The sequence below is a fragment of the Mobula birostris genome, chromosome 12, assembly GCF_030028105.1.
Source record: "Mobula birostris isolate sMobBir1 chromosome 12, sMobBir1.hap1, whole genome shotgun sequence".
Taxonomy (NCBI): Eukaryota; Metazoa; Chordata; class Chondrichthyes; order Myliobatiformes; family Myliobatidae; genus Mobula; species Mobula birostris.
Window position 1 is genome coordinate 1,116,682 of NC_092381.1, and position 27,725 is coordinate 1,144,406.

General features: G+C 46.6%; 1 protein-coding gene across 1 annotated transcript in view; it reads left to right on the top strand.

Annotated features, from left to right (window-relative positions):
* The window catches only part of LOC140206422 (uncharacterized), a 340,374-nt gene that overhangs the window by 132,411 nt on the left and 180,238 nt on the right, over positions 1-27,725 (top strand). The window contains exons 17-24 of the mRNA XM_072274789.1: positions 1,951-2,004; positions 11,335-11,388; positions 13,002-13,046; positions 14,443-14,496; positions 14,830-14,874; positions 19,467-19,520; positions 20,350-20,394; positions 20,484-20,537. Of these exons, the coding sequence (XP_072130890.1) occupies positions 1,951-2,004; positions 11,335-11,388; positions 13,002-13,046; positions 14,443-14,496; positions 14,830-14,874; positions 19,467-19,520; positions 20,350-20,394; positions 20,484-20,537 (405 nt within the window). The remainder of the gene's footprint in view (positions 1-1,950; positions 2,005-11,334; positions 11,389-13,001; positions 13,047-14,442; positions 14,497-14,829; positions 14,875-19,466; positions 19,521-20,349; positions 20,395-20,483; positions 20,538-27,725) is intronic.

Here is a 27,725-nt window from a genome sequence, read left to right on the forward strand (position 1 = left end):
CCAGGCAACATCCTTGTAAATCTCCTCTGCACCCTTTCTATGGTTTGCATGTCCTTCCTGTAGTGAGGCAACCGGAATTGAGCACAGTACTCCAAGTGCGGTCTGATCATTACCTCTCGACTCTTAAACTCAATCTCACGGTTGGTGAAGGCCAATGCACCATATGCCTTCTTAACCACAGATATTCCTGTAGAGGTGTGTTGTTATGTGAAGTGGCAGAGATAGGTGAGTACATAGGTCAGTACTGTGTAGAGGCGTGTTGTTATGTGAAGTGTCAGAGATAGTACTGTGTAGACATGTGTCATGTCAAGTTCCAGAAATAGATCATTTCTCTGTAGAAACAAGTGAAAATCTGCTGATACTGGAAATCTAAGTGACACACACAAAATGCTGAAGGCCAGGAAGCATCTCTGGAAAAAGGACAGTCAATGTCCTGGGCTGAAATCCTTCATCAGTGCTGGAGAGAAAAAAGAGGCGTCAGGGTTGGAAGGTGGGGAGAGAAATGCAGGGTGATAGGTGTAACTGGGAAGCGGTGGGTGAAGTAAAGATCTGGGAAGTTGTTTGGTGAAAGAGTTACAAGGATGGAGAAGGGGAAAGCTATTAGGAGAAGTCAGGAGGCCATGGAAGAGTGCAAACTGGAGAAGAGCACCAGAGGGAGGCAATGTGCAGGCAAAGAGATGAGGTGAAGGAGGGAAAAGGGGGTGGACAATGGTGATGCGGGTGGGTCATTAGTGGAAGTTTGAGAAATTAACGTTCATACCATCAGGTTGGAGGATACCTAAATGAAACATAAGGTGTTGTTCTTCCAACATGAGTGTGGCCTCATCGCCGACAGTAGAGGAGGCCATGGATTGGCATATTGGAATGGGAAGTGAAATTAAAATGTGTGGGTACTGGGAGATCCCACTTCTTCTGGTGGACGGAGCATAGATACTTGGCGAAATGGTACATGTAGTCCTTTTACACTATGGGAGTCCCAAATTAGGCCACACCAATGTCTTGTACAATTTGAACACACCATCTCATCTCCTGTGCTCAATATTTTTATTTATGAAAGCCAATATCTCAAAAGGTTCCTTTACAACCTGATCTTCCTGTGCCACCATTTTCAATGAGTTAAGGACCTGTCTTCCCAGATCCATTTGTTGTACTGCACTCCTTGCTGCCCTACTACTCACTCTGTAAGAACTACCCTGGTTGGTTCTACTGAAGTACAACACCTCGCACTTGTCTGCATTAAATCCTATCTGCCATTTTTCAACCCAGGTTTCCTGCTGGTCCAGATCCTGGTGCAACCTCTAATAGTCTTGCTTTCTGTTCACTACATCCCCAATCTTGGTGTCATCTTGGTTTAATATCTTTGGATTCTCCCTGATCTTCTCTCCCTAAAGCTATCTCAGACCTCCTGTTTATCCTTTTGAAGTCCTTCTTCAGTACACTGCTGCAACCCTATACTCTTCTAGAGATTCACTTAATTCCAGCTGCCTTGTACCTGACCCATGTCTCATCTTTGACCAGAGACTTAATATCCCTCATTGTCCTGGTTTCCTTACTCCAGCCAGCTTTGTCCTTCACTCTAATACGAAACGTAGAACAGAAACATGGAAACTTTGAACTGTTGTTATTTTTTAAATTTCTTTCACTTGCCATATGTCCCTTTGCCTGCAAACAGCTTATTCTAATCAACTCTGTCTAATACCAGCAAAGTTCACCTGGCCCTAATTCCAAACTTTCGTCAGCATCTGGATCTGGAAAAAATGAGCTGAAAATGGCAGACAGAATTTCATGCAGACAAGTATGTGGTGTTGCATTTTGGAGGACAAACCAGGGTTGGTCTTGCTCAGTAAACAGTAGAGCACTGAGGAGTATGGTAGAACAGAAGGATCTACAAATTAATACGGGAAATATACATGGCAAATAATCTTGACTCTTGAATGTTGTCCTCTGCAGGGTGACCGTGGTTTTGATGGCTTGCCAGGACTTTCTGGAGAAAAAGGCAACCGGGTAAGAAACCAGTTTAATACCACACCTTCCCACTGCACTGAACTCAAGGATATCCCATTCCACATGTTCCCACTGAACCCAAATCCAGGACTGTCCCATTCCACATGTTCCAAAAGCAGTGAACTCCGGGAATATCCCATTCCACACATTCCCACTGCACTGAACTCTGGGAACATCCCATTCCACACACTTCCACCACACCGAACTACAGGAATATCATGTTCCGCAGAGACAGGCGGTGTATTTCAGCATGTTTCCTGAGGTCCCCCGTGTTACTGACATATGCTGACCAAGTAATCATCATTGTGTCTTCTGATGAAACAGTTATACTGTAGGGTGATGTAATTATGGACACCTACATCATTCACAACCACCAACATTGTTGGGGTTCACTTTGAGGCTGGTCTGACGTTATGACGAAATTACATGAAGTTCAGGTTTGGAGTACAATAAATGAGTTGTTATGTTTTCTCTTAACATAAAATGCCTCACATTGTTTCATTTGTGAAAACCTACACTGGTAATCCTGATGCTCTAGGACGATTCCAGAGTTATTGAACATGTCAGCCAATGTGGTCGCTTTGAAACCGCCAGAGCTTTGGGAGTAAAATGCTATCACTTGGTTTGTACAAGCAGAGGCCCAGTTCCCGCTGTGAGAAATCTCCGCTGACAATGCCAAATATTTCCATGTGGTAGTGTCACTCAGCAATCCCACAGCTGTGAGAGTGGTGGGTCTGCTTGAACACCCACCTAAACACGATAAATGCTATTCGCAGAAAACTCACCTTTTACAGAATTTCGGACTATCAGGTCTAAGCGCGCCAAACAGTTCCTCTCCAAGCTGTCAGAATAATGAGCCACATGTTCCTGGGAAATCACCATCATTTTTTTTATTTTTAAAGACCTCTTCATGCAGCAAATGTCTGGTCAAGTTCACATAGCCTTCGCTAATGCACCAGTGAAGGACTATAGGGAGCTTGCTAAAATGGATGATATAGTCTACACTCAGCCAGGCAGAAGTGGAGAACTTCTTCTCCTTTCCCTGCCTTGATAAGCCTGGTCAGCAAAGCCTCCAAACAGACAATGCCAGGTCAATGTTTCTACCATGCTCTCTTTGGTACGAATGCTAGGAAGTGCCAGCTGCCTTGCAGCTTCATCAGTGCCAATGCATCAGGACATCAGAGATGTGTAAACGCTCTGGTTTCCAGCTGCCAGGGTTGTCTATTGTTCATTAAGGACACCCTTTCAGGACGACATTTCCCGTGTGGCCTAGATGTTCAAGTGAGTGTACTACTGGCATCACCTATTGATGAAAAGGCAAAGAGTAACAAAACCTCATGGGAGGCCGTCAATGGGAGCAGGATCCAGACTTACAGGACACGACAGGGGATGCTCCGCTTCGGTGGGTGACGTTACACAAGACTTTGTCCTGGCTAAAGTGGCTAGACCCCTGTTTGGCGCAGATTTCCTGTGTGCCCAAGGACTGTTGGTTGATTTTTAAGAACTGCCATTTTGTGGATGTCAAGACCTTTGAGTTTTTACCCTGCTCCCCCAGTAAGTTCCCCACAACAACTCTGTCAAGCACATGCACCACTACATCTGATTTTACTCGAATGCTGGGTGAATTCCCAAAACTCGTCAAGCCCACATTCTCCACGAAAGTCACAAAACATGGGGTTGAGCATCAAATTCCCACGACTGACCCACTAGTCCATGCCCGCACACATAGACTGGACCCAGAAAAGCTGGCAACTGCAAAAGGTGAGTTTGCCATTTGAAAGAGTTGGCATTGTACGCAGGTCGAATAACTCCCAGGCTGCACCCTTCCATATGGTCCCTAAGTCCATTGGTGGTTACCACCCATGAGGAAATCACCATCACCGAAGTCACATTATGGGCTACCATCATGTGCCTGTGTGAACATAGAAACATAGAGAATCTACAGCACATCGCAGGCCCTTTGGCCCACAATGTTGTGCCAACCATGTAACCTACTCTAGAAACTGCCTAGAATTACCCTACTGCATAGCCCCCTATTTTTCTAAGCTCCATCTACCTATCTAAGAGTCTCTTAAAAGACCCTATTGTGTCCGCGTCTACCACCTTCGCTGGCAGTGCATTCCATGCACCCACCACTCTCTGTGTGAAAAACTTACCCCGACATTCCCTTGGTACCAACTTCCAAGCACCTTAAAACTATGCCCGACCTGTGTTAGCTATTTCAGCCCAGGGAAAAAGCCTTTGACTATCCACATGATCAATGCCCCTCATCATCTTATACACCTCTATTGGGTCACCTCTCATCCACCGTCACTCCAAGGAGAAAAGGCTGAGTTCACTCAACCTATTCTCATAAGGCATGCTTCCCAATCCAGGCAACATCCTTGTAAATCTCCTCTGCACCCTTTCTATGGTTTCCACGTCCTTCCTGTAGTGAGGTGACCAGATCTGAACTCAGTACTCCAAGTCGGTCTAACTAAGGTCTTGTATATCTGTAACATTACCTCATGGCTCTTGAGCTCAGTCCCATGGTTGACGAAGGCCAACACACCATACACCTTCTTAACCACAGAGTCAATCTGCACAGCACCTTTGAGTGTACTGTGGACATGGAACCCAAGATCTCGCTGATCCTCCATACTGCCTTAAGTCTTACCATTAATACTATATTCTGCCATCATATTTGACCTCCCAAAATGAACTACTTCACACTTATCCGGGTTGAAGTCCATCTCCCACTTCTCAGCCCAGTTCTGCATCCTATCGATGACCCGTTGTAACCTCTGACAACCTTCCAGACTATCCACAACGCCTCCAACTTTTGTATCATCATCAAACTTACTAACCCACGCTTCTACTTCTTCATCCAGGTCATTTATAAAAATCACAAAGAGGAGAGGTCCCAGAACAGATCCCTATGTAAAACCACTGGTCACTGACCTCCATGCAGAATACGAATCAACTACAACCACTTTTTGCCTTCGGTGGTCAAGCCTATTCTGGATCCAAGAAACAATATGTCCTTGGATTCCATGCCTCATTTCTTTCTGAATGAGCCTGGCATGGGGAAGCTTATCAAATGCCTTACTCTGAGAATGTGCTCTGAGAACATTCCCAAAATGCCTGTGATAACCCTGTTTGGCCTTTTTAAGTTTCTGCACATTCCATTTGGGGTGTAAAAGTTGATGGACTCTATTAAAAGACTTAGAATTTCTTGTTGTTCACCTTGATGACATGCTTGTCACCAGTGCATCCAAATCTGAACACGTATCTCATCTCCACACACTTAAGCTAACACGGGTCGATTATAAACCTGCTAAATGCCAATCTGGGTTGTCAACCATTGACTTTATTGACCATCGCATCTCCACAGAAGGTGTAAAACCCTTCCCATCAAAAGTATCTACTATTATGTATTTCCCACCACCCCATACTGCTAAAAAAATACAAGAATTTTTAGGTATGGTGACTTCCTTCATTCGGTGACCTGCTGAACTTATACTTCCCCTGTATAGTGAGCTTGAAGTCAACGTCCCTAATCACATGCTTGACTGGTCAGTGGACATGACCAGAGCATATGATGGCACTAAACAAGCTCTTTCTAATGCAACTCTACCGGTGTACCCGCTCCCCAACAATCCATAACTATTACAACTGACATCTCAGACTATGCTGTGGGTGTTTTGGTCAGAGTTGTGTGGTGGCTGCTCGTTTTCTTCAGCCGGTAGCTCCATCCCCCCGAAAGGAAGTACAGCATGTTTGACTGTGAGCTTCTCGGTCTCCATCTGGCTGTTTGTCATTTTTGTTTTCTTCCATAGCGGGTGCCATTTCACAACACTTGTTGACCACAAGTCCCTTGTGAACACAATGACCAAAATATCAGATCCTTGGTCTGCACGGCAGCAACGCCGCCTGGCCTACATATCCCAGTTCATAACAGAAGTACAACACATCAAGGGGAAAAATAATATCATCCTTCTGGCATCGATGACAATCGCAGATGTGGCTGGGGTATTCATCAGCACCTGGCTTACTCAGTTTGGCATCCTAGCTGATATTTCTTCTGACCACGGTCCCCAGTTCATTTCAGACCTCTGGGCTGAGGTGGCCCAGAACCTTGGCATTAGGCTTCATCACACCACAGCAATCCAATGGCCAATGCAAGCAGTGCCATCGTTCCTTAAAAGCTGACCTGAAGGCTCTCCGATGGATGAGTGTTGCATGATCATCTCCTGTGTGTCCTGCTAGTGCTCAGAGCAGCTCCAAAAGAGGATGTGCAGTCAGTCGTGACCAAGTTGGTGTGCAAGTAGCAGTATGAGCCCCGGTTGATTTTATTCCTGACACCTCTGAACAGGGTTCTAGCCTCCTCAGTAAATGAAATCCCTTTGCACCTATTCCTACCTCTCATCATGTCGTGCAGCACTCTCAGGTTCCAGCTGACCTCGCTTGTTTTCATTCACCATAATGCACTCTGACATCCTCTAAGGTCTCCTTATGATGGCTTGTTCTGTGTTTTGAAATGGAGAGAAAAGACTTTAAATCACAGATAAGAGTGGTAAACCTGAATATATTTCAGTAGATTGCCTTAAATCAACCCACCAAGGTTTGGAGAATTCCATTACCGTGCCCCTGGTATCATATGATCATGCGTATGTCAGTGCACTTTGAGACGAGCCAGAGCCCTCTGCTGTTTATCCACTCATGGAACAGAGGACTTAAGCCGGGTGGCTCGACCAGCTTCCGGACAGGCTCACAATGTCAGTTTCAGTGAATTTTAGCAGGGCCTGTGTAGTGTAATGTCATTGGTGGAAACGCATATAATTTATAACTACTGATACTGAGTCGGAGTTCACTTTAAGAGGCAGGTCTGAGGTGATGACGTAATTACGTGAAGTTCAGTTGCTGCACTTTGTGTTCAGATTTTGGAGTACAATAAATGAGTTGGTATGGTTTTTCCTCAAACATGAAATGCCCCATGTCATTCCTTTAGTGAAAATCTACAATACGAGTAGTTTCCAAAGTAACCCAGTCCCTGGGTTACAGGTGGTCATTGCTCAACCTTAGATCTGGTGCTCACACGGTGGCATTTGCAGGGAGACACAGGGGATGGAGGGTGCAGGACAGCACCGAGGAGAAGAGAGAGCTCAGAACTTAGAACATCACAGCACAGGAACAGAAACAAGATTCTGTTGGAGTGTTGGAAATGTTATGGTACAACTTTATTAAACATCGGTGAGGCCACAGTTGGAGCATTGCGTGTTTTTCCGCTCACTGTCAGAAAGGTGTTTTGGAAATTAGAGAATTTTCAGTAATAAGGAGAGACTGGAGGTGCTGAATAATTCCAAGGACCAACACCTGAGGTCAGGATTGAACCCAGTTGGCAAGAGCTGTGAGCTGGTACCGCTACCCACTGTTTCACGGATCCACACATGGTCAAAGTCAGGTCAAATCAAGAAAACTTAATATTAGACTGTATATATGCCATATATTACATTGAGATTCATTTTCTTGTAGGCATTAACAGGAAAATAACAAAATACAATAGAATTTATGACAACCTTTCTCTTGATGGAACTTAAGGAAACTTTCCTGAATACAAAAATTTGTCAAAGGTGTTCAGGAAGGTTTCTTTAATCTTAATCATAGAAATTCCAACCAGAGAGAGTGCAATACTAGATCTCCTATCAGGGAATGAGACAGGACAAGTAACAGAAATTTGTGTAGAGGAACACTTTCCATCTAGTGATCATAATACTACTCGTTTCAAGGTAATTATGGAAAAGGATAGATCTGGTTCTTGGATTGAGATTCTAAGTTGGAGACAGGCTAATTTTGATGGGATCAGAAGGATCTGGCAAGTGTGGGTTGGGCTTGGTTATTTTCTAGCAAAGGTTTACTTGGTAAATGGGAGGCTTCAAAAGGGAAATTTTGAGAGTACAGAGTTTGTATGTTCCTGGTAGAATAAAAGACAAAGATAACAGGTTTAGGAAACATTGGATTTCAAGAGATAGTGAAGCCTGGTTAAGAGAAAGAAGGAAGTGCATAGCAGGTAGGAACAAAAGAGGTACTTGAGCAGTATAAGAAACGCAAGAAAATCAGGAGGGCTAAAAGAGGGCATAAGGTGGTAGAAAAAGTACTACCCTAGTAGAAAAAGTGAAGGACAAGACCATAAGACATAGGAGCAGGATTAGGCCATCCGGCCCATCAACTCTGCTCCACCATTTAATCATGGCTGATCCTTTTTGTTCTCCTCCTCATCCCCAGATCCCAGCCTTCCACGTGAACCCTTTGATGCTGTGTCCAATGGAGAACCTATTAATCTCTGCCTTAAGTATACCCAATGATCTGGCCACCACAGCTGACTGTGGTAACAATTTCCTCAAATTCACCACTCTCTGGCTAAAGAAATTACTCTGTATTTCTGTTTTGAAATGGGTACCCCTCAATTCTGAGGCTGTGCCCTCTTGTCCTAGACTCTCCCACCATGGGAAACATCCTTTTCACATCTACTCTATCTAGGCCTTTCAACATTTGAAAGGTTTCAATGAAATCCCCCCTCAGTCTTCTAAAATCCAGCGAGTACAGACTCAGAGCCATCAAATGTTCCTCGTATGATACCGGAATGATCCTTGTGAACCTCCTCTGAACCTTCCCCAATGCCAGCACATCTTTTCTTAGATGAAAAGCCCAAAACTTTTCACAATACTCAAGATGAGGCCTGAACAGTGGCTTATAAAGCCCCAGCATCACATCCCTGTTCTTGTATTCTAGACCTCTGAAATGAAAGCTAACATTACATCTGCCTTCCTCACCAGCTTCTCTACCTGCAAGTTAACCTTTAGGATGTTCTACACAAAGGTTCCCAAGTCCCTCTGCATCTCAGATTTTTGGATTTTCTCCTCATTTAGAACATATTTATTTCTATTACCGAAGTGTATGACCATGCATTTTTCAACATTGTATTTCATTTGCCACTTTCTTGCTCATTCTCCTAATCTGTCTAAGTCCTTCTGCATCCTACCTGTTTCCTCAACACTACCTGGCCCTCCACCAATCTTTGTATCATCTGCAAACTTGACAACAAAGCCATCTATTCCATTATCTAAATCATTTATATACAGCATAAAAAGAAGTGGTCCCAACACTGACCCCTGCAGAACACTACTAGTCACTGGCAGACAGCCAGAAAGGTATCCTTTTATTCCTACTCACTGCCTCCTACCAATCAGCCAATGCTCTAACCATGCCAGTAACTTTCCTGTAAAACCATGGGTCTTAACTTGGTTAGCAGCCTCATATGTGACACCTTGGCAAGGGCCTTCTGAAAGTCCAAATATACATCATCCTCTGCATCCCCTTTATCTGTCCTACTTGTAATCTCCTCAAAGAATTCCACCAGGTTCATCAGTCAAGATTTTTCCCTTAAAGATGCCTGTCTTGTCCTGTGTCACCAAGTCCTCCATAACCTCAAACTTAACAATTGACTCCAACATCTTCCCAACTACTGAGATCAGGCTAAGTATTTGGATAGACAGGGACTGATTAGGAATAGTATGGCTTTGTGTGTGGTAAGTCATGTTTAACCAACATTATAGAGGAAGTTACCAGGAAAGTTAATGAAGGCAAGACAGTGGACATTGTCAACATTCTCTTTAGCAAGGCCTTTGACAAGATCCTGCATGGGACATTGGTCAAGAAGGTCCATAGAACATAGAAATCTACAGCACATTACTGGCTCTTTGGCCCACAATGTTGTGCTGACCATGTAACCTGCTCTAGAAACTGCCTAGAATTTCCCTACCACATAGCCCTCTATTTTTCTAAGCTCCATGTACCTATCTAAGAGTCTCTTAAAAGACCCTGTTGTATCCACCTCTACCAACTTCGCTGGCAGTGCATTCCACACACCCACCACTCTCTGTGTGAAAAACTTACCCCTGACATCCCCCTGGTTCCTATTTCCAAGCAGACAGTGGTAGCAGACAGTTGCTTCTCTTACTGGAGGCCAGTGTCTAGAGGTGTGCCACAGGGATGGGCACTGTTCATTGCTGTTTGTCATCTATAACAATGATCTGGGAGATAACGTGGTTAACTGGATCAGCAAACTTGCGGATAACAATCAATCAAGATTGGGGGTGTATTGGACAGCAAAGATACTGTCGAGCTTGACCAGTTAGAAAAAAGGCAAAAAAAATGGCAGATGGAATTTAATGCTGACAAGTGTGAGGTGTTACAGTTTGTGAAGACCAAACAAGCTAGGTCTTAAACTTTACACTGCTAGTGTGTTTAAAAAAAAGCTTGTGGCATATTGACCTTCATGAATCAGTGTACCGAGTATGGGAGTTGGGATGTTATGTTAAAATTGTATGTTTCCACTGAGCTTGGATTGCACGACAACTAAAAGTCATGGGTTGAGGCTGAAAGGTGAGAAGTTTAAGGGGAACTTGAGGGGTAACTTCTTCACTCAGAGGGTGGTGAGAGTGTAGGCCGAGCTGCTGGCATAAGTGGTCTCTTAACGTTGAAATCAAGTGCGAGCTCGATTTCAACGTTAAGAGGAGTTTGGATGGGTTCCATACAAGGACAGTAGGGATCTGGAGGGCTGTGGTCCCAGTGCAGGTCATTGGGAGTAGGTCGTTTAAATGTCTCAGCATGGACTAGGTGGGCCAAAAGGCCTGTTTCTGTGCCGGACTTTTCTATGACTATCTTGGTGAGGCCTAACTTGGAGTACTGTCTGCAGTTTTGGTCACCTACCTACAGGAAAGATGTAAATAAGATTGAAAGAGTGCAGAGAAAATTTACAAAGATGTTGCTGGCACAAAGACCTGAGTTGTAGGAAAAGATTGAATAGGTTATGTTTTTATTCCCTAGAATGCAGAAGACTGAGAGGAGATTTGATGGAGGTATATAGAATTATGAGGGCAACAGATAGGTTAAATGCAAGCAGGCTTTTTCCATTGAGGTTGGGTAAGACTACAACGAGAGGTCATGGGTTGAGGGTAAAAGGTGAAATGCTAAGGGGAACATGAGAGTGTGGAATGAGGCAGGGGAGAGTTGATTGACCGTGGGAAGAACGCATCCCAGGTTTCGCACCATGTTGACTGTTCACTGTTTGGTTATTTCTCTCCATGTTAGTTATCTCTCAAGTACCTTGTCGACTGTGTGTAAAATCCTGGTTTTGCAGATGTAGGTTTGTTAATCACAAGTTATTCCTGCTGGTCTGAATGAACTCCCCCACTGCCATCTCCTTTCAATTAAGTTAACACAAAGCAAAGTTGTGCTGGAACGTGCGGGGATTCTGTACGCTGATCTATTGTTTTTTCGTCTACATAGGGTGAGACAGGACCCCAGGGATCCCCCGGGGCACCGGGTGAAGATGGCGTCAGGGTAAGTCATCTCAAAGGTCTTCCACATGAGAAAATCTGCAGATGCTGGAAATCCAAAGCAACACACACAAATGCTGAGGCGCTCAGCAGGAGTTTCAAGCCAAAGCTGTAGCCATGGGAAATTGCATGATCTCAGCTATACCCGCCTTTGTTCCTGTCCATGTTCCAGCCTGCACCAGCATTGCTCCCCAACACTTCCCTTGCTACATTGATGACTACATTGGTGCTGTTTCCTACCCACACGCTGAGCTCATCGACTTCGTCAACTTTGCCCCTAACTTCCACCCTGCCCTCAAATTTACTTGGTCCATTTCCGACACCTCCCTCCCTTCTCTCAATCTCTCTGTCTCCATCAGTCTATCTATTGATATCTTTTATAAACCTACTGCCTCACACAGCTATCTGGACTATACCTCTCACCCTCCACCTGTCACTTGTAAAAATGCCATCCCCTTTTCTCATTTCCTCAGTCTCTGCTGCATCTGCTCTCAGGATGAGGCTTTTCATTCCTGAACTACTGAGGTGTCCTCCTTCTTCAAAGAAATGGGTTTCCCTTCCTCTATTATCAATGCTGTTCTCACCCCCATCTCTTCCATTTTGTGCACATCTGCTCTCACCCCATTCTTCCGCTGCAATATCAGGGATGGGGTTCCTCTCATCCTCACCTACTACCACATTAGCTTCAGCTCCAGAACATAATTACCGATAACTTCTGCTATCTCCAATGGGATCCCACCACCAGGAACATCTATCCTTATCCTTCACTTTCCACTTTCTGCAGGGATCACTTCCTATACCACTCAACCCTCCCCACTGATCTCTGTCCTGGCATATCTTCCCTCAGGGCCCAGACACTTCACCCGTGAGTCTGTTGGGATCTCTGCTGTATCCTGTGCTACCGGTGTGGCCTCCTGTATATCAGTGAGATCTGAAGTAGATTTGGAGTCCTTTTTGCTAAGCACCTTTGCTTGATCCACCAGGAAAAAAACAGATCTCCTGGTAGCCACCCATTTTAATTCCACTTCTCATTCCCATGTTGACATGTCAGTTTATGGACATCTCTACTGCCGTGATGAAACCACACTCAGGATGGAGAAGCTCCTTATGTTCTGTCTGGGTAGCCAACAACCTGATGGCACGAACTTTGATTTCTTGAACTTCCGGTAACTGCCCTCTCCCACCCCCCACTCTGCTTCACCATTCCTGATTCCTTTTTCCTTCTCTCACCTTATCTCCTTACCTGCCCATCACCTCCCTCTGATGCTCCTCCCCCTTCCCTTTCTTGTCTGATCTTCTGTCCTCTCCTATCGTATTCTCCTTCCGACAGCCCTGTACCTCTTTCATCAATCAACATCCCTCCCCTTCTCCCAGTTTCACCTATCACCTATCACCTTGTACTTCTTACTCCGTTCCCCTCTCCTTACTCTGAACGCTCCTCTTCCTTTCCGGTCCTGACGAAGGGTCTCGACCTAAATTATTGACTGTTTACTCTTTTCCAGAGATGCTGTCTGGCCTGCTGAGTTCCTCTGGCATTTTGAGTGCGTTGTTTCAAAGGTCTTCTGTTGATCAGTTCTCCCCGCCACTCACCCACCTTATTCTGCATTTATCTTCCAGGGAGATGATGGTGAGATCGGACCCCGAGGGTTGCCTGGAGAAGCTGTAAGTTGGCCATTTCTGAAGCATGGATCTCAGATGGTGGGATGGGGAAACGGGGTCCTGGGCCTCATTGAGATGGAGGTTGAACAAACCATGGTGACCTATGTGACTGAGCCACTGCTAGATCACTGAGCAGCTGTGAGCCCAGCCTGTATGGGTGTATGTGGGTGGGGAATGATTGATATTTCATCCCTAGGTTGAGTGACTCTGCCTCGGGGAGAGAATGTAAGAGCTGGTAAGGTGAAGGGATCCAACAGGATCATTGAGTGTGGAGGGCCAGTCACCAGAGAATAGGATGGAGGGGAAGGGTGGAAGGGCCAGAGAGTGAGGAAGAGTATCTTGGGAGTATCTTAGTGAGACCCTGGGATTTGGGTCAACAAAAGCTTTTTTAATAAAATTAGGTGACCTTTCTTGCAAATTTACAACATTTTAAAATTAAAAGCAACAGGGCAGCACAGCCCGGTGATGGCCAGCTGACTTGGGACGAGCCTGAGGGCACAACATGCGCTCCCTTTCTGGTGACCCTTGACCCAGACATCCCCTCGGAAGAGGGGCAGGTACTCAGCTTGGATGGAACCCTTGATGACCCATGGCTGAGACCTGGATATTGTCACCTTGGACAGATGAGGAAGTTCCCCAAATGACCCCCGTCCCTCTGCACCAGGGCAAGAGATAAGGAGTGTGGGGCTGAAGTACGTCCAGAGCCTGCGGGGCAGCCCTTTCGGGTGCAACCTCAACCACCTGGTACCATTATGGAATGTAGGCTCCTCCAGGCCACGGCAGGATGTGTGACTGGAGCTACAGAGATACTGGACAAGAGAAATGTATCAGAACTGAGTGGAAGATCTGACTGGGCTGACACAGGCTCGACAGGCAGAGTGGCCTCTTCCTGTGCTGGCAGAGGTTAGTCTGCTTACCGGGCAGTGCCAGGGGTGTGAGCTGGCAGAGGTTGGTCTGCTTACCGGGCAGTGAGCTCACTCCCTGGTACAGGACGGGAGCTGCTGAGGTGACTACACGGTGCAATGGAGTGAGAGGGAGGAAGATTCTGAAGGGGTGATATAAGGTATAGGCTACAACATGAGGAGGTGACATCTTAGGAGGGGACAGAGTCAAGAGGGATTCCTTCCCTGGGTGGGCAGGACCTTTGGGATCGACTCTGGGATTCAGCTCTCCAAGTGCTGAGGATATTCTGTATTGTGATGGATGAATTTTGGTCTGGAAAGGTCTGCGGGGAAATGGGATGGGACAAGAAGGGGGATGGGGTCTATATCCCGCAGACCCGAGGGGCGGACTCAAGGGAGCTTCCGTTGCCCTCATTCCCCATGAAATGAGGTTGAGGAGAGATGTTGAAGCTCAGGCTGACGGAATCACTTTCAAACTTGTCTATCTTTCTATGCAGGGTCCCAGAGGACTTCTCGGGCCCCGAGGATCTCCCGGACCTCCAGGACAACCCGTACGTCCCCGACTGGCCTCCGAATCACCTCTTTCTCTTGCTGGATTGTGAGAGGGGGCAGAGGGGAGGGGAGGGTGTTTCCTGTGGATGTGGGTCAGTAGGAATGGGTTCACCAGGTTGATTTTTGGGGGAGGGGAAAGATTCCAGGGACCTGGAGAGGGAGCAAGGAGCGGGATTGGGTGGAGACTCCTGCAGAGCCAGTACAGGCCCGGTGGACGGGGTGGACATCCTAACTTGATTGTGTTCATTAGAACCAGAAGCTGTGAGTCTGTGTCAAAACACCTTCCAGTGTTGGAGGAATTAAGCGGTGTTTGATTCATTTTATTCTTTCAGGGACCTTCTGGTTTGGATGGACCTCAGGGGCCCAAAGGAAACATGGTGAGTATGTCCAGGTCACTGACCTCACAGGCTCCGACAGTACAGGAAACAAGCCAAGTTCATGCTGACCACTTGTCATCCATCCACACCACCCTCACTTCCAGCACGTTCTCCTTCTCTGTAGCTTGGTGATTTAGGGGTTAGAACAGACTAGAATCAAATAGAACTTTATTGCCATTGCTCAAGACAATGAGATTGTGGTGCTACTCCAGTCTGTGCAAAATAGATATTTACAGTGCCCGTAGTACGATCTAATTAAAAAAAAACATATTTACATGCAACAAGAGATTTGACATTTCAGAACACTCAAAAGCCAGGATGTAGCTGTACATTCAGCTGCACAACAGCCCTCGGAAAGAAGCAGTTTTTCAGACAGATGTTTGTTCCTCACAAAATTCCTCATCTTTTCTTCTGCCCCTCTGCTATTTCCCATCTTCCCCTCTCCCTTCTCCCTCTCTCTCATCTTTCCCTCACCCACTTTCCCTTCTCCCCCTCCCCTCTCCCCAGAGCCTCTCTCCATCTGTCTCTCTCTTCCTCTCTCTCTCTCCATTCTCCCTTCCTCTTACCCTTCCATATCTCCCTCCTCCACCACATCTCTACATTGCCTGCACTCTCCACAATACCATCCTCTGTCCACCCGTCCCATTCTTCCCTGCATTCCTTCCTTTTGTCCTCCTGTCACTGACATCTGACCTCCTCCCTCTTCCCTCCCCCCTCCTTCTCTCCTTCCTCCTTCCTCCTCTATCATTTTTCCTAACTTCCCTTCTCTTCCGCTGTCCTCTCCAGCTCTCCTCTCTCGCTCCCTCTGAATTATTTCCCCTCCTCTTCTCCCTCTCCCTTTCTGAGTTCTGCCTTTTCCTCCTCTACCTTGGAGACACAGAGAAGTCCAGTACAGGACTCAATGGTAGAAAGTAGAGGACTGCTTCTCAAACTGGAGGTCTGTGTCTAGTCGTGTGTCACAGGGGTTGGTGAAGTCACATTTATTGTTTGTGGTTTATGTAACTGATTTGCATTTGAATCAGTTAGACGTTAAAATAGATCATGTTGTAGACAGTATAGTAAGTTATGAAAAAGCGGGGGTATTTGGATCAGCTGGGGATGTGGATTGAGAAATGGCAGATAGATTTCAATCCAGATAAATCTGAGGTTTTGCATTTTGGGAAGTCAAACCGGAACAGCCTTTTCACAGTGAATGACAATAAGACCATAAGATATAATCAGCAGAATTAGGCCATTTGACCCATCGAGTCTGCTCCACTATTTCATCATGGCTAATCCAATTTTTCCCTCAGTCCCAATCTCCGGCCTTTTCCTCATACCCCTTCATGCCTTGACCAATCAAGAATCTATCAACCTCTGCCTAAATGCACCTAAAGATTTGGCCTCCACAGTTGTCTGTGGCAAAGAAATCCACAGATTCGCCAATCTCTGGCAAAAGAAATTCATAGAAACATTGAAAACCTACAGCACAATACAGGCCCTTCGGCCCACAAAATTGTGCCGAACATGTCCCAACCTTAGAAATTACTAGGCTTACCCATAGCCCTCTATTTTTCTAAGCTCCATGTACCTATCCAAAAGTCTCTTAAAAGACCCTATCCTATTCGCCTCCACCACCGTTGCCGGCAGCCCATTCCACACACTCACCACTCTCTGCGTAAAAAAACTTACCCCTGACGTCTCCTCTGTACCTACTCCCCAGCACCTTAAACTTGTTTCCTCTTGTGGCAACCATTTCAACCCCGGGAAAAAGCCTCTGACTATCCACACGATCAATGCCTCTCATCATCTTATACACCTCTATCAGGTCACCTCCCATCCTCCGTCGCTCTAAGGAGAAAAGGCCAAGTTCACTCAACCTGTTTTCATAAGGCATGCTTCCCAATCCAGGCAACACCTAGTAAATCTCCTCTGCACCCTTTCTATGGCTTCCACATCCTTCCTGTAGTGAGGCAACCAGAACTGAGCACAGTACTCCAGTAGAGTCTGACCGGGGTCCCATGTAGGTGCAACATTACCTCTTGGTTCCTAAATTCAATTCCATGATTAATGAAAGCCAATACACCGTATGCCTTCTTAACCATAGGGTCAACCTCCGCAGCTGCTTTGAGCGTCCCTTGGACTAGGACCCCAAAATTCCTCTGATCCTCCACACTGCCAAGAGTCTTACCATTAATACTATATTCTCCCATCATATTTGACCTACCAAAATGAACCACCTCACACTTAGCTGGGTTGAACTCCATCTGCCACTTCTCAGTCCAAGCCCAGTTTTGCATTCTATCAATGTCCCGCTGTAACCTCGGACAACCCTCCACACTATCCTCAACACCCCCAACATTTGTGTCATCAGCAAATATACAAACCCATCCCTCCACTTCCTCATCCAGGTCATTTATAAAAATCACAAAGAGTAGGACAGATCCCTGAGGCACACCACTGGTCACCAACCTCCATGCAGAATATGACTCATCCAAAACCACTCTTTGCCTTCTGTGGGCAAGCCAGTTCTGGATGCAGAAAGCAATGCCCCCTTGGATCCCATGCCTCCTTACTTTCTCAATAAGCCTTGCATGGGGTGCCTTATCAAATGCCTTGCTGAAATCCAAGGTATTTAGCACACTGACCTCCATCAGTTAGGGTATTGAATACAAGAGTTATATGGCAGTTGTCGAGGATGTTGGTGAGATCAGTGTATCAGTTTTATCGTCAAACACTAGGAAAGATGTGATTAAGCTAGGGAGGGTGCAGAAAAGATTCACATGGATGTACAGTTTTGGTTTTCTTCCTATAGGAAAGATGTTATTAAAATGGAGGGAGTACAAAGGGGATTTATGATAACCTGCCAGGACTGAGAGATAGGGAAATGTTGGCCTGGCCAGGTGTTTATTCATTCAAATGCAGGTGAATGATAGACAACTTTACAGAGACGTACAGTATAAAATATGAGAGGCAAGATAAGGTGGACAGTGACAGTCTTTTCCCCAGGGTAGGGGAGATCAGATCTGGGGGGCTTAGGTTTAGGGTGAAGGAAATATTTAATGGTGATGAGTGTATGGAACAAGTTACCAGAGTATGTAGTTGAGGCAGATACAATAGAATTGTTTAAGAAACATTTAGATAATTACACGGGGGGTGTGGAATGGGGTTGGGTAGGGTAGTTGGGGTGGGTGTGGTGGGATGAGGTTGGGTGGGGTAGGTGTGGTGGGATGGGGTTGGGTGGGGTGGGGTGGGTGTGATGGATTGGGTGGGGTGGAGTGGAAAAAGTAAACAGTTAACATTTTGGGCCATGAGCTTCCACCAGACCTGCTGAGTTCTTTCACCATTTTGTGTGAGTGGCTTTGGACATCTAGCATCTCTAGATTCTCTCTTGTTTGTTTAACAAACTCATGTCTTTTTCACAGTATGTGGTGGTTCATCCCCACTTACTGGCAGAAGGTAGTATAGCAGTTTCATATACTTTTTCATTTTTTAATTGGTTAATAATATATTAGCGCATTCTACTCATATTTTAATTGTGTTGACCCTTTATTGGTTTATCTCTATCGAAGGAATTTCTGCTATCCTGAGTATAATGGGGATAGATTTCCAAAAGCACCATATAGTCTATTGCATTTTTTTTCTTTTTTGTCTTTCATCTGTCTTATATCACCATTACTTTGTCCGTGAATTTGGTTAAGCTTTAAAATAAATGATTGTGAAGAATTAGCTCCTTACTCATTCTTGAGCTCCTAGAAGAAGCCGGGGATTGAAAATAATTGTGATCAGACAAGGGAGATGAGCCAAATGCAGGAAATTGGGACTAGCTGGGCTGGGACCATGGTCAGCAGAAACTGGATGAGCAGAAGGATCTGTACCCATGCTGCATGGCTCTCTGACTCGATCACTGTGTGGGACTAGTCTAATGGTCAACATGGACAAGTAGGGCTGAAGGGCCTGTTCGGTGCTGTAAACTCTATGATTATGTCCATGCTGACCCTCCAGTATCAACTATAGTAAGTTATTTCCCCAGCACAGGGTCTGCATCCCTCTCTGCCATGATCTGGAAATCAAAAAAAGTTATTGGTTTTATACCCTGCCTAGTCAACCTCCATCACTGTCCACAGCATCAAGAACTTGCTCGTCATCCATAAACTTATTGATCACTGATATCGCAAACATCTGCAAAACGGCATTAATCATAGACGTCCAGTGAGACCAGGATCAGATCGGCCAGCAGCTTCTGTCACCGTCCGATTAACCACATCACCATGGACTCATGGTGATTGCAGGGGAAGGAGGGGATAGTGAAGGGAGGGTGGGGGAAGAGTATTGGGGGGGGCAATGGGAGTGGAAAGAGCAGAGTGATGGGAGGGCAGGAAGGGGACGGGGAAGGAGTTTCTTGTACTGGGGGGGGCAGCTTCACAGCAATGGCTCTACCTCTCTCCCTCTCTCTCCTCCTCTCCCTCTCCATCTCCTTCCTCTCAATGCCCCTCTTGCCCTCCCTCTCTGTCACCCCACGACCCTCCCCCTCTCCCTCTCCCACTCCCCCTCCCTCCCTTTTCCTCACCATTTCCCTCTCTTACTCACTCTTCACCTCCTCCAATCTGCAGGGTCCTCAAGGCGAGCCGGGCCCTGCAGGACAACAGGGGATTCCGGGGCCCCAGGTGAGTGTGAACTACAGAGGGAGGGGAGTGGCTGGAGGCTCTGGGGGAGGAGTTGGGAGTGAAGGAAGGGATAAGAGATGGAGGTTGTAAGTTGTGGAGATTTTGTCTGGTAAGGTGAGAGTTAGGGTGTGCGGGTGGGGCTTAGGCATCGGTTAAGGGTAGGGAGAATTCAAGAGTAAAGGGAAAGTGAAGTGTTGGGGTTATGGATGGGGAGGAGGTGAGGGAATCATGGTGATGGGGGTGGGGGGTAGGGATGGTGTGGGTGGGTGGGAATGTGTTGGGGGGAGTCGGTGAATGTGGGCGAGTTACAGGTCTACATTTGGTGTCAGTATTTGTCCTGTATAAATGCCTGATATCTGCCCTCAGTCCCCCTTCCACCCTCCCCCCTCCCCACTCGTCCTTCTCCATGTCCCTGTTCATCTGTCCCTATCCCCCTTCCCCGCTTCAATTCTGTCCCCCTCTGTCCATCCCCCTTTGCCCCTCTGTCCATCTCCCTCCCCCCTCATCCATCACCCTTCCCCCCGCCTGTCTGTCCCCCTTCACCCCCTATGTTCATCCCTCTTTCCCCACCCCCATTTATCCTTCCCCCTCGCCTACTTCCTCTGTCTGTTACTCACTCTTCCTTCATTGAGTTCCCCCTCATTCTGTCCCGCATCCCCTCTGTCTGTCTCCTCTCCATCCCACTCTCCCTCTTTGTACATCCCTCGCCCTCTCTCTCCCTCCCTCCCTTCCATTCCTCATTCTGTGTTTGGGAAATTCAAAGACATTCTTACGTACCTGAGCTCGCAATAGCCCGTCATGACTAGAACCTTCCTATCTCTTTGTTCAGGGTCTCCCCGGACCTCAAGGCACGATCGGACCCCCAGGAGCAAAGGTAAGGCCAGCAGTGGACAACAGCAGTGATGGGTTGGCTTGTATCCGCCATGGACTTCCTGACACTTGTCCATGGTGTTCTCCCCACAGGGTCCTCAGGGAAAAGCTGGTCTCCCAGGTCTCCGAGGAGCCGACGGACCTCCGGTGAGTGACCCTTTCTCTGCGGACAAAAGCTGTATATTGATCAGACAGACGAGCAACTTCACCCAGGTGTTAAAGCTGAAAACTGTGACACACTCACCTCACAGACAACAGCTGAACACTGCCCACCTCTCCTATTGATAAATGCACAGTATCAGATACACACACTGTGAATGGCAGGGCTATCCCTCCTCACCTCCCCCATTGATAAATACACGGTATCAGATACACACACTGTGAATGGCAGGGCTATCCCTCCTCACCTCCCCCATTGATAAATACACGGTATCAGATACACACACTGTGAATGGCAGGGCTATCCCTCCTCACCTCCCCCATTGATAAATACACGGTATCAGATACACACACTGTGAATGGCAGGGCTATCCCTCCTCACCTAGGGGGGAACATTTGGTCAAAAGTAGGAGAAAACAATACAGTAAATGGCAGGGCACAGAGTCACACTGATGAACAGAAGGATCTTGGGCTGCAAGTCCTTAGTTCCCAGAAAATGGCCACACAAATGGCCAACATGTTGGACTTTACAGGTCAGCTAGAGTGTATAAAAGTCAGGAGTTTATGATACAGCGTGTAAAACTGGTTAGGCCTTCATTTAGTTCTGGTCTCCCTATCGCAGAAAGGATGTAGAGGCTTCTGAAAGGGCGCAGAAGAGGTTCATCAGGAAGCTGACACGAATAGAGTGTATGAGTGATAGGGAGGTGTTGGACAAACATGGGTTGTTTGCTGTGGAGTGCCAGAGGCTGAGGGGTGGGGGGGGGGGGGGGAGATCTGAGAGAGGTCTGCATGACTACGAGAGTCACAGATATGGCAAACAGTCCAAGATGGAATTGTCAAAAACCAGAGGGTAAAGGCTAAATTAGAAGGAGGAGGTTCAAACGGGGTGTGTTGGGGGTGTTTAAAGGAGATGTGGGGGGGGAGGGGTTTAAAGGAGATGTGTGGGGGAGGGGTTTAAAGGAGATGTGGGGGAGGGGTTTAAAGGGGATGTGTGGGGGAGGGGTTTAAAGGGGATAAGTGACACTAGACACTAGAATACGACAGCACAGTACAGGCCTTTCGGCCCTCGATGTTGTGCCGACCCATATATTCCTTTAAAAAACGTACTAAACCCACACTACCCCGTAAACCTCTAGCTTTCTTTCATCCATGTGCCTGTCCAAGAGGCTCTTAAATACCCCAAATGTTTTAGCCTCCACCACCATCCCTGGCAAGTCATTCCAGGCACCCACAACCCTCTGTAAAAAACTTACCCTTGATGTCTCCCCTAAACTTCCCTCCCTTAACTTTGTACATATGCCCTCTGGTGTTTGCTGTTCATGCCCTGGGAAACAGGTACTGGCTATCCACCCTATCTATGCCTCTCATAATCTTGTAGACCTCCATCAAGTCCCATCTCATCCATCTACTCCAAAGAGAAAAGTCCCAGCTCTGCTAACCTTGCCTCATAAGACTTGTTTTCCAATCCATTATAGCAGACTTAAATCCTGGTAAATCCCCTCTGCACCCTCTGCATAGCTTCCACATCCTTCCTATAATGAGGTGACCAGAACTGAACACAATACTCTAAGTGTGGTCTCAAGAGCAGCCTGGGGTATATCACATCCGGCCCTGGGGACTTATCAATGTTGATGTTTTTAAGAAGTTCCAACACTTCTTCTTCCTTAATCTCCACGTCGTCCAGCACACAGGCCTGTTCTATTTCGACCTCACCCTGATCAGGGTCCTTTTCACTTGTGAATTCTGAAGCAAAGTATTCATTTAGGACCTCCCCAACCTCCTCCGCCTCCAGGTACATGTTGCCTTCTTTATCCTTAGAGGTCCCACCTTCATTCTTGTCAACCTTCTGTTCTTCACATATGCATAGTACGCCTTGGGGTTCTCCTTAATCCTACATGCCAAGGCCTTCTCATGTCCCCTTTGTGCTCTTCTAAGTCTTTTCTTAAGCTCCTTCCTGCCTACCCTATATTTCTCATGAGCCCCTCCTGCTTCCTGCTTCTTAGATCTAACATATGCTTCCTTCTTCCTCTTGACGAGTTGTCTCACGTGTTTCGTCAGCCATGGTTCCTTTTTCCTACCGTTTTTTCCTTGTCTCAGTGGGATAAACCTATCCCGAACCCAGCACAAGTGGTCCCTAAACTCCCTCCTCATTACTTCTGTGCTTTCACCTTTGAACATCTGTTTCCAATTTATGCTCGCTAGTTCCTGCCCCATCCCTTCATAGTTAGCCCTTCCCCAGTTAAGCACTTTCCCATTTTGTCTGTTTTTATCCTTTTCCATAGCTATGCTGAAGCTAAGGGAGTTGTGGTCACTCTCACCAAAATGTTCCCCCACCAAGAGGTCTGCCACCTGACCAGGTTCATTACCCAGAACTGGATCCAGTATGGCCTCTCCTCTCGTCGGCCGGTCCAAGTACTGTGTCAGGAATCCTTCTTGAACACACCTGACAAATTCAGCCCCATCTATCCCCCTTGCAGTCAGGAGGTACCAGTCAATATGAGGGAAGTTGAAATCACCCAGAACTACAACCCTGTATTTCCTGCATCATTCTAAAATCTGCCTGCTTATCTGCTCCTCGGTGTCCCGAGGGCTATTTGGGGGCCTGTAGACTACTCCCAGCACAGTGATTGATCCCTTCCTATTTCTGACTTCCACCCACACCGACTCTCTCTGCAGTGTCCTCTCTTTCTATAGCCGTGATACTATCCCTGACCAGTAATGCTACTCCCCCACCTTTTCTACCTCCCATCCTATTCGTTTTAAAACACCTAAACCCGGTACCTGTATCAGGCAATCCTGCCCTTCCTCCAGCCAAGTTTCAGTAACGGCCACAACATCGTAGTTCCATGTACTGATCCATGCTCTAAGTTCATCCCCTTTATTCCTAATACTCCGAGCGTTGAAATAGACACATTTCAACCCCTCTAACTGGCTACATGTATGTTTTGTCCCCTGCCTGTCCTTCCTCACTAACTCAGAACACACAGCATCATGCCCTTGTCCTTCTACCCTCATCTCTGCACTCACATTCTGATTCCCACCCCCCCTCCCCCGCCAAACTAGTTTAAACCCTCCCCAACAGCTCTAGCAAACCTGGTCCCTTTCCAGTTCAGGTGCAGCCCGTCCTTTTTGTACAGTTCAGACCTTCCCCAGAAGAGATCCCAATGATTCAGAAATCTGAACCCCTGCCCCCTGCACCAAGTCTTCAGCCACGCATTCATCTGCCATAACTTCCTGTTCCTACCCTCTCTGTCTCGTGGCACAGGCAACAATCCCGAGATTACCACCCTTGAGGTCCTGCTTTTTAACTTCTTTCCTAACTCCCACTATTCCTTCTTCAGGACCTCATCCCTACTCCTATCTATGTCATTGATCCCCATGTGGACCACGACATCTGGCTGCTCACCCTCTCTCCTGAGAAAACTGGAACTTGATCTGAGATATCATGGACCCTGGCACCAGGGAGGCAACAGACCATCTGGGATTCTTGATCTCTCCCACAGAACCTCCTATCTGTCCCCCTAACTATCAAATCCCCTGTCACTACTTCTCTCCTCTTTTCCCTCCTTCCTTTCTGAGCTGAGGGTCCAGTCTCGGTGCCAGAGACACGATCACTCCAACTTGTCCCTGGTAGGTCGTCCCCACCAACAGTATCCAAAACAGTATACTTATTGTTGATGGGAACAGCCACAGGGGTGCTCTGCTCATTCTGTCTATTCCCCTTCCCTCTCCTGACAGTCAGCCAGCTACCTGTCTCTTGACTTATAGAGGTGACTGTCTCCCTGAAACTCTGATCTATTACTGCCTCTGCCTCCCGAATGATCTGAAGTTCATCCAGCTCCAGCTCCAGTTCCCTAACTCGGTTTAACAGGAGCTACAGCTGAATGCACCTTTTGCGGGAGTAGTCATCAGAGACAATTGTGCTGTCCCTGACTTCCCACACCATACAATCGGAGCACTGGACTGTCCTATCTACTGCCTCCATTACCAACTCCTAAGTTAATTAAATTAATTAAAGAAACTTACCCAGCCTTACTTCACTGGGAGCAAGCTCGTCCTCAGCCTCTGCTCACCGAAGGCTCTCGAACCAAAGCCTCAAAGCTCCACTCCTACACTAGAGTTATTGCCCCCTTCCTGTTCTGACTTCCACCCACACTGACTCAGTAGACAATCCCTCCATGACTTTCTCCTTTTCTGCAGCCGTGATACTATTCCTTATTAGCAACGGCACCCCCACCCCTTTTGCCTCCCTCCCTGTCCTTTTTGAAATGTGTGAAGCCCGTTACACTCAGCAGCCATTCCTGCCCCGGGACATCTAAGTCTGTGTAATAGACACAATGTCATAGTTCCATACTCTAAGTTCATCTGCCTTGTTTCTGATACTTCTGATAGACTGGCAAATGACACTTAAAGGATTGACGGTGGATATGCAATGGCAAGCATTTAAAGGTTGCATGGATGAACTGCAACAAATGTTCATCCCAGTTTGGCAAAAGAATAAATCAAGGAAGGTAGTGCACCCGTGGCTGACAAGAGAAATTAGGGATAGTATCAATTCCAAAGAAGAAGCATACAAATTAGCCAGAGAAAGTGGCTCACCTGAGGACTGGGAGAAATTCAGAGTTCAGCAGAGGAGGACAAAGGGCTTAATTAGGAAGGGGAAAAAAGATTATGAGAGAAAACTGGCAGGCAACATAAAAACAGACTGTAAAAGCTTTTATAGATATGTAAAAAGGAAGAGACTGGTAAAGACAAATGTAGGTCCCCTGCAGACAGAAACAGGTGAATTGATTATGGGGAGCAAGGACATGGCAGACCAATTGAATAATTACTTTGGTTCTGTCTTCACTAAGGAGGACATAAATAATCTTCCAGAAATAGTAGGGGACAGAGGGTCCAGTGAGATGGAGGAACTGAGCGAAATACATGTTAGTAGGGAAGTGGTGTTAGGTAAATTGAAGGGATTGAAGGCAGATAAATCCCCAGGGCCAGATGGTCTGCATCCCAGGGTGCTTAAGGAAGTAGCCCAAGAAATAGTGGATGCATTAGTGATAATTTTTCAAAACTCGTTAGATTCTGCACTAGTTCCTGAGGATTGGAGGGTGGCTAATGTAACTTCACTTTTTAAAAAAGGAGGGAGAGAGAAACCGGGGATTTATAGACCGGTTAGCCTAACGTCGGTGGTGGGGAAACTGCTGGAGTCAGTTATCAAAGATGTGATAACAGCACATTTGGAAAGCGGTGAAATGATCGGACAAAGTCAGCATGGATTTGTGAAAGGAAAATCATGTCTGACGAATCTCATAGAATTTTTTGAGGATGTAACTAGTAGAGTGGATAGGGGAGAACCAGTGGATGTGGTATATTTGGATTTTCAGAAGGCTTTTGACAAGGTCCCACACAGGAGATTAGTGTGCAAACTTAAAGCACACGGTATTGGGGGTAAGGTATTGGTGTGGGTGGAGAGTTGGTTAGCAGACAGGAAGCAAAGAGTGGGAATAAACGGGACCTTTTCAGAATGGCAGGCGGTGACTAGTGGGGTACCTCAAGGCTCAGTGCTGGGACCCCAGTTGTTTACAATATATATTAATGACTTGGATGAGGGAATTAAATGCAGCATCTCCAAGTTTGCGGATGACACGAAGCTGAGTGGCAGTGTTAGCTGTGAGGAGGATGCTAAGAGGATGCAGGGTGACTTGGATAGGTTGGGTGAGTGGGCAAATTCATGGCAGATGCAATTTAATGTGGATAAATGTGAAGTTATCCACTTTGGTGGCAAAAATAGGAAAACAGATTATTATCTGAATGGTGGCCGATTAGGAAAAGGGGAGGTGCAACAAGACCTGGGTGTCATTATACACCAGTCATTGAAAGTGGGCATGCAGGTACAGCAGGCGGTGAAAAAGGCGAATGGTATGCTGGCATTTATAGCGAGAGGATTTGAGTGCAGAAGCAGGGAGGTACTACTGCAGTTGTACAAGGCCTTGGTGAGACCACACCTGGAGTATTGTGTGCAGTTTTGGTCCCCTAATCTGAGGAAAGACATCCTTGCTATAGAGGGAGTACAGAGAAGGTTCACCAGATTGATTCCTGGGATGGCAGGATTTTCATATGAAGAAAGACTGGATGAACTGGGCTTGTACTCGTTGGAATTTAGAAGATTGAGGGGGGATCTGATTGAAACGTATAAGATCCTAAAGGGATTGGACAGGCTAGATGCAGGAAGATTGTTCCCGATGTTGGGGAAGTCCAGAACGAGGGGTCACAGTTTGAGGATAGAGGGGAAGCCTTTTAGGACTGAGATTAGGAAAAACTTCTTCACACAGAGAGTGGTGAATCTGTGGAATTCTCTGCCACAGGAAACAGTTGAGGCCAGTTCATTGGCTATATTTAAGAGGGAGTTAGATATGGCCCTTGTGGCTACGGGGGTCAGGGGGTATGGAGGGAAGGCTGGGGCGGTGTTCTGAGTTGGATGATCAGCCATGATCATAATAAATGGTGATGCAGGCTCGAAGGGCCGAATAGCCTACTCCTGCACCTATTTTCTATGTTTCTATACTTCTTGCATTGAAATAGACACGTCTCAAACCATCTGGGTGAGTGCATCTTTGCTCTATCATCAGCTTATCCTTCCTCAAAAACTCCCCACAACCTGTCTCTGCTTGTGCGCCAACTGCCCCAACCTCTGCCTCTTCGTTTTGGTTCCCACCCTCCTGCAAATCTAGTTTAAACCCTCCACAACTGCATTTGAAAACCTCCCTCCCAGAACAAGGAGGACATTTCTTTCGTTCTGGAATGAAAAGCCTCATCTTGAGAGCAGATCTGTCGGAGTCAGAGGAATTAAGAGAAGGGAATTGCATTTTTACAGGTAACAGGACGGGAAGAGGTACAGTTCAGGTAGCTGAGAGTCAGTGGGTTTATAATAGGCACCAGAGATAGAGGCAGAGAGATTGAGAAAGGGGATGGATGTGTCAGAAATGGACAAGGCGAATTTGAGGGCAGGGTGTAAGTTGGAGGCATCATTGACAATGCTGACGTGCTTGGCATGGGTGCAGGAAGCAGCACCATTGCAGTCGGCGATGCAGTGTAAGGAAAATCAGGAAGTAACACCAGTGTAGACTTATAACATGGACTGTTGCTCTTTAAGTACCTCCCCCTTGTAATAGTAACTGCATT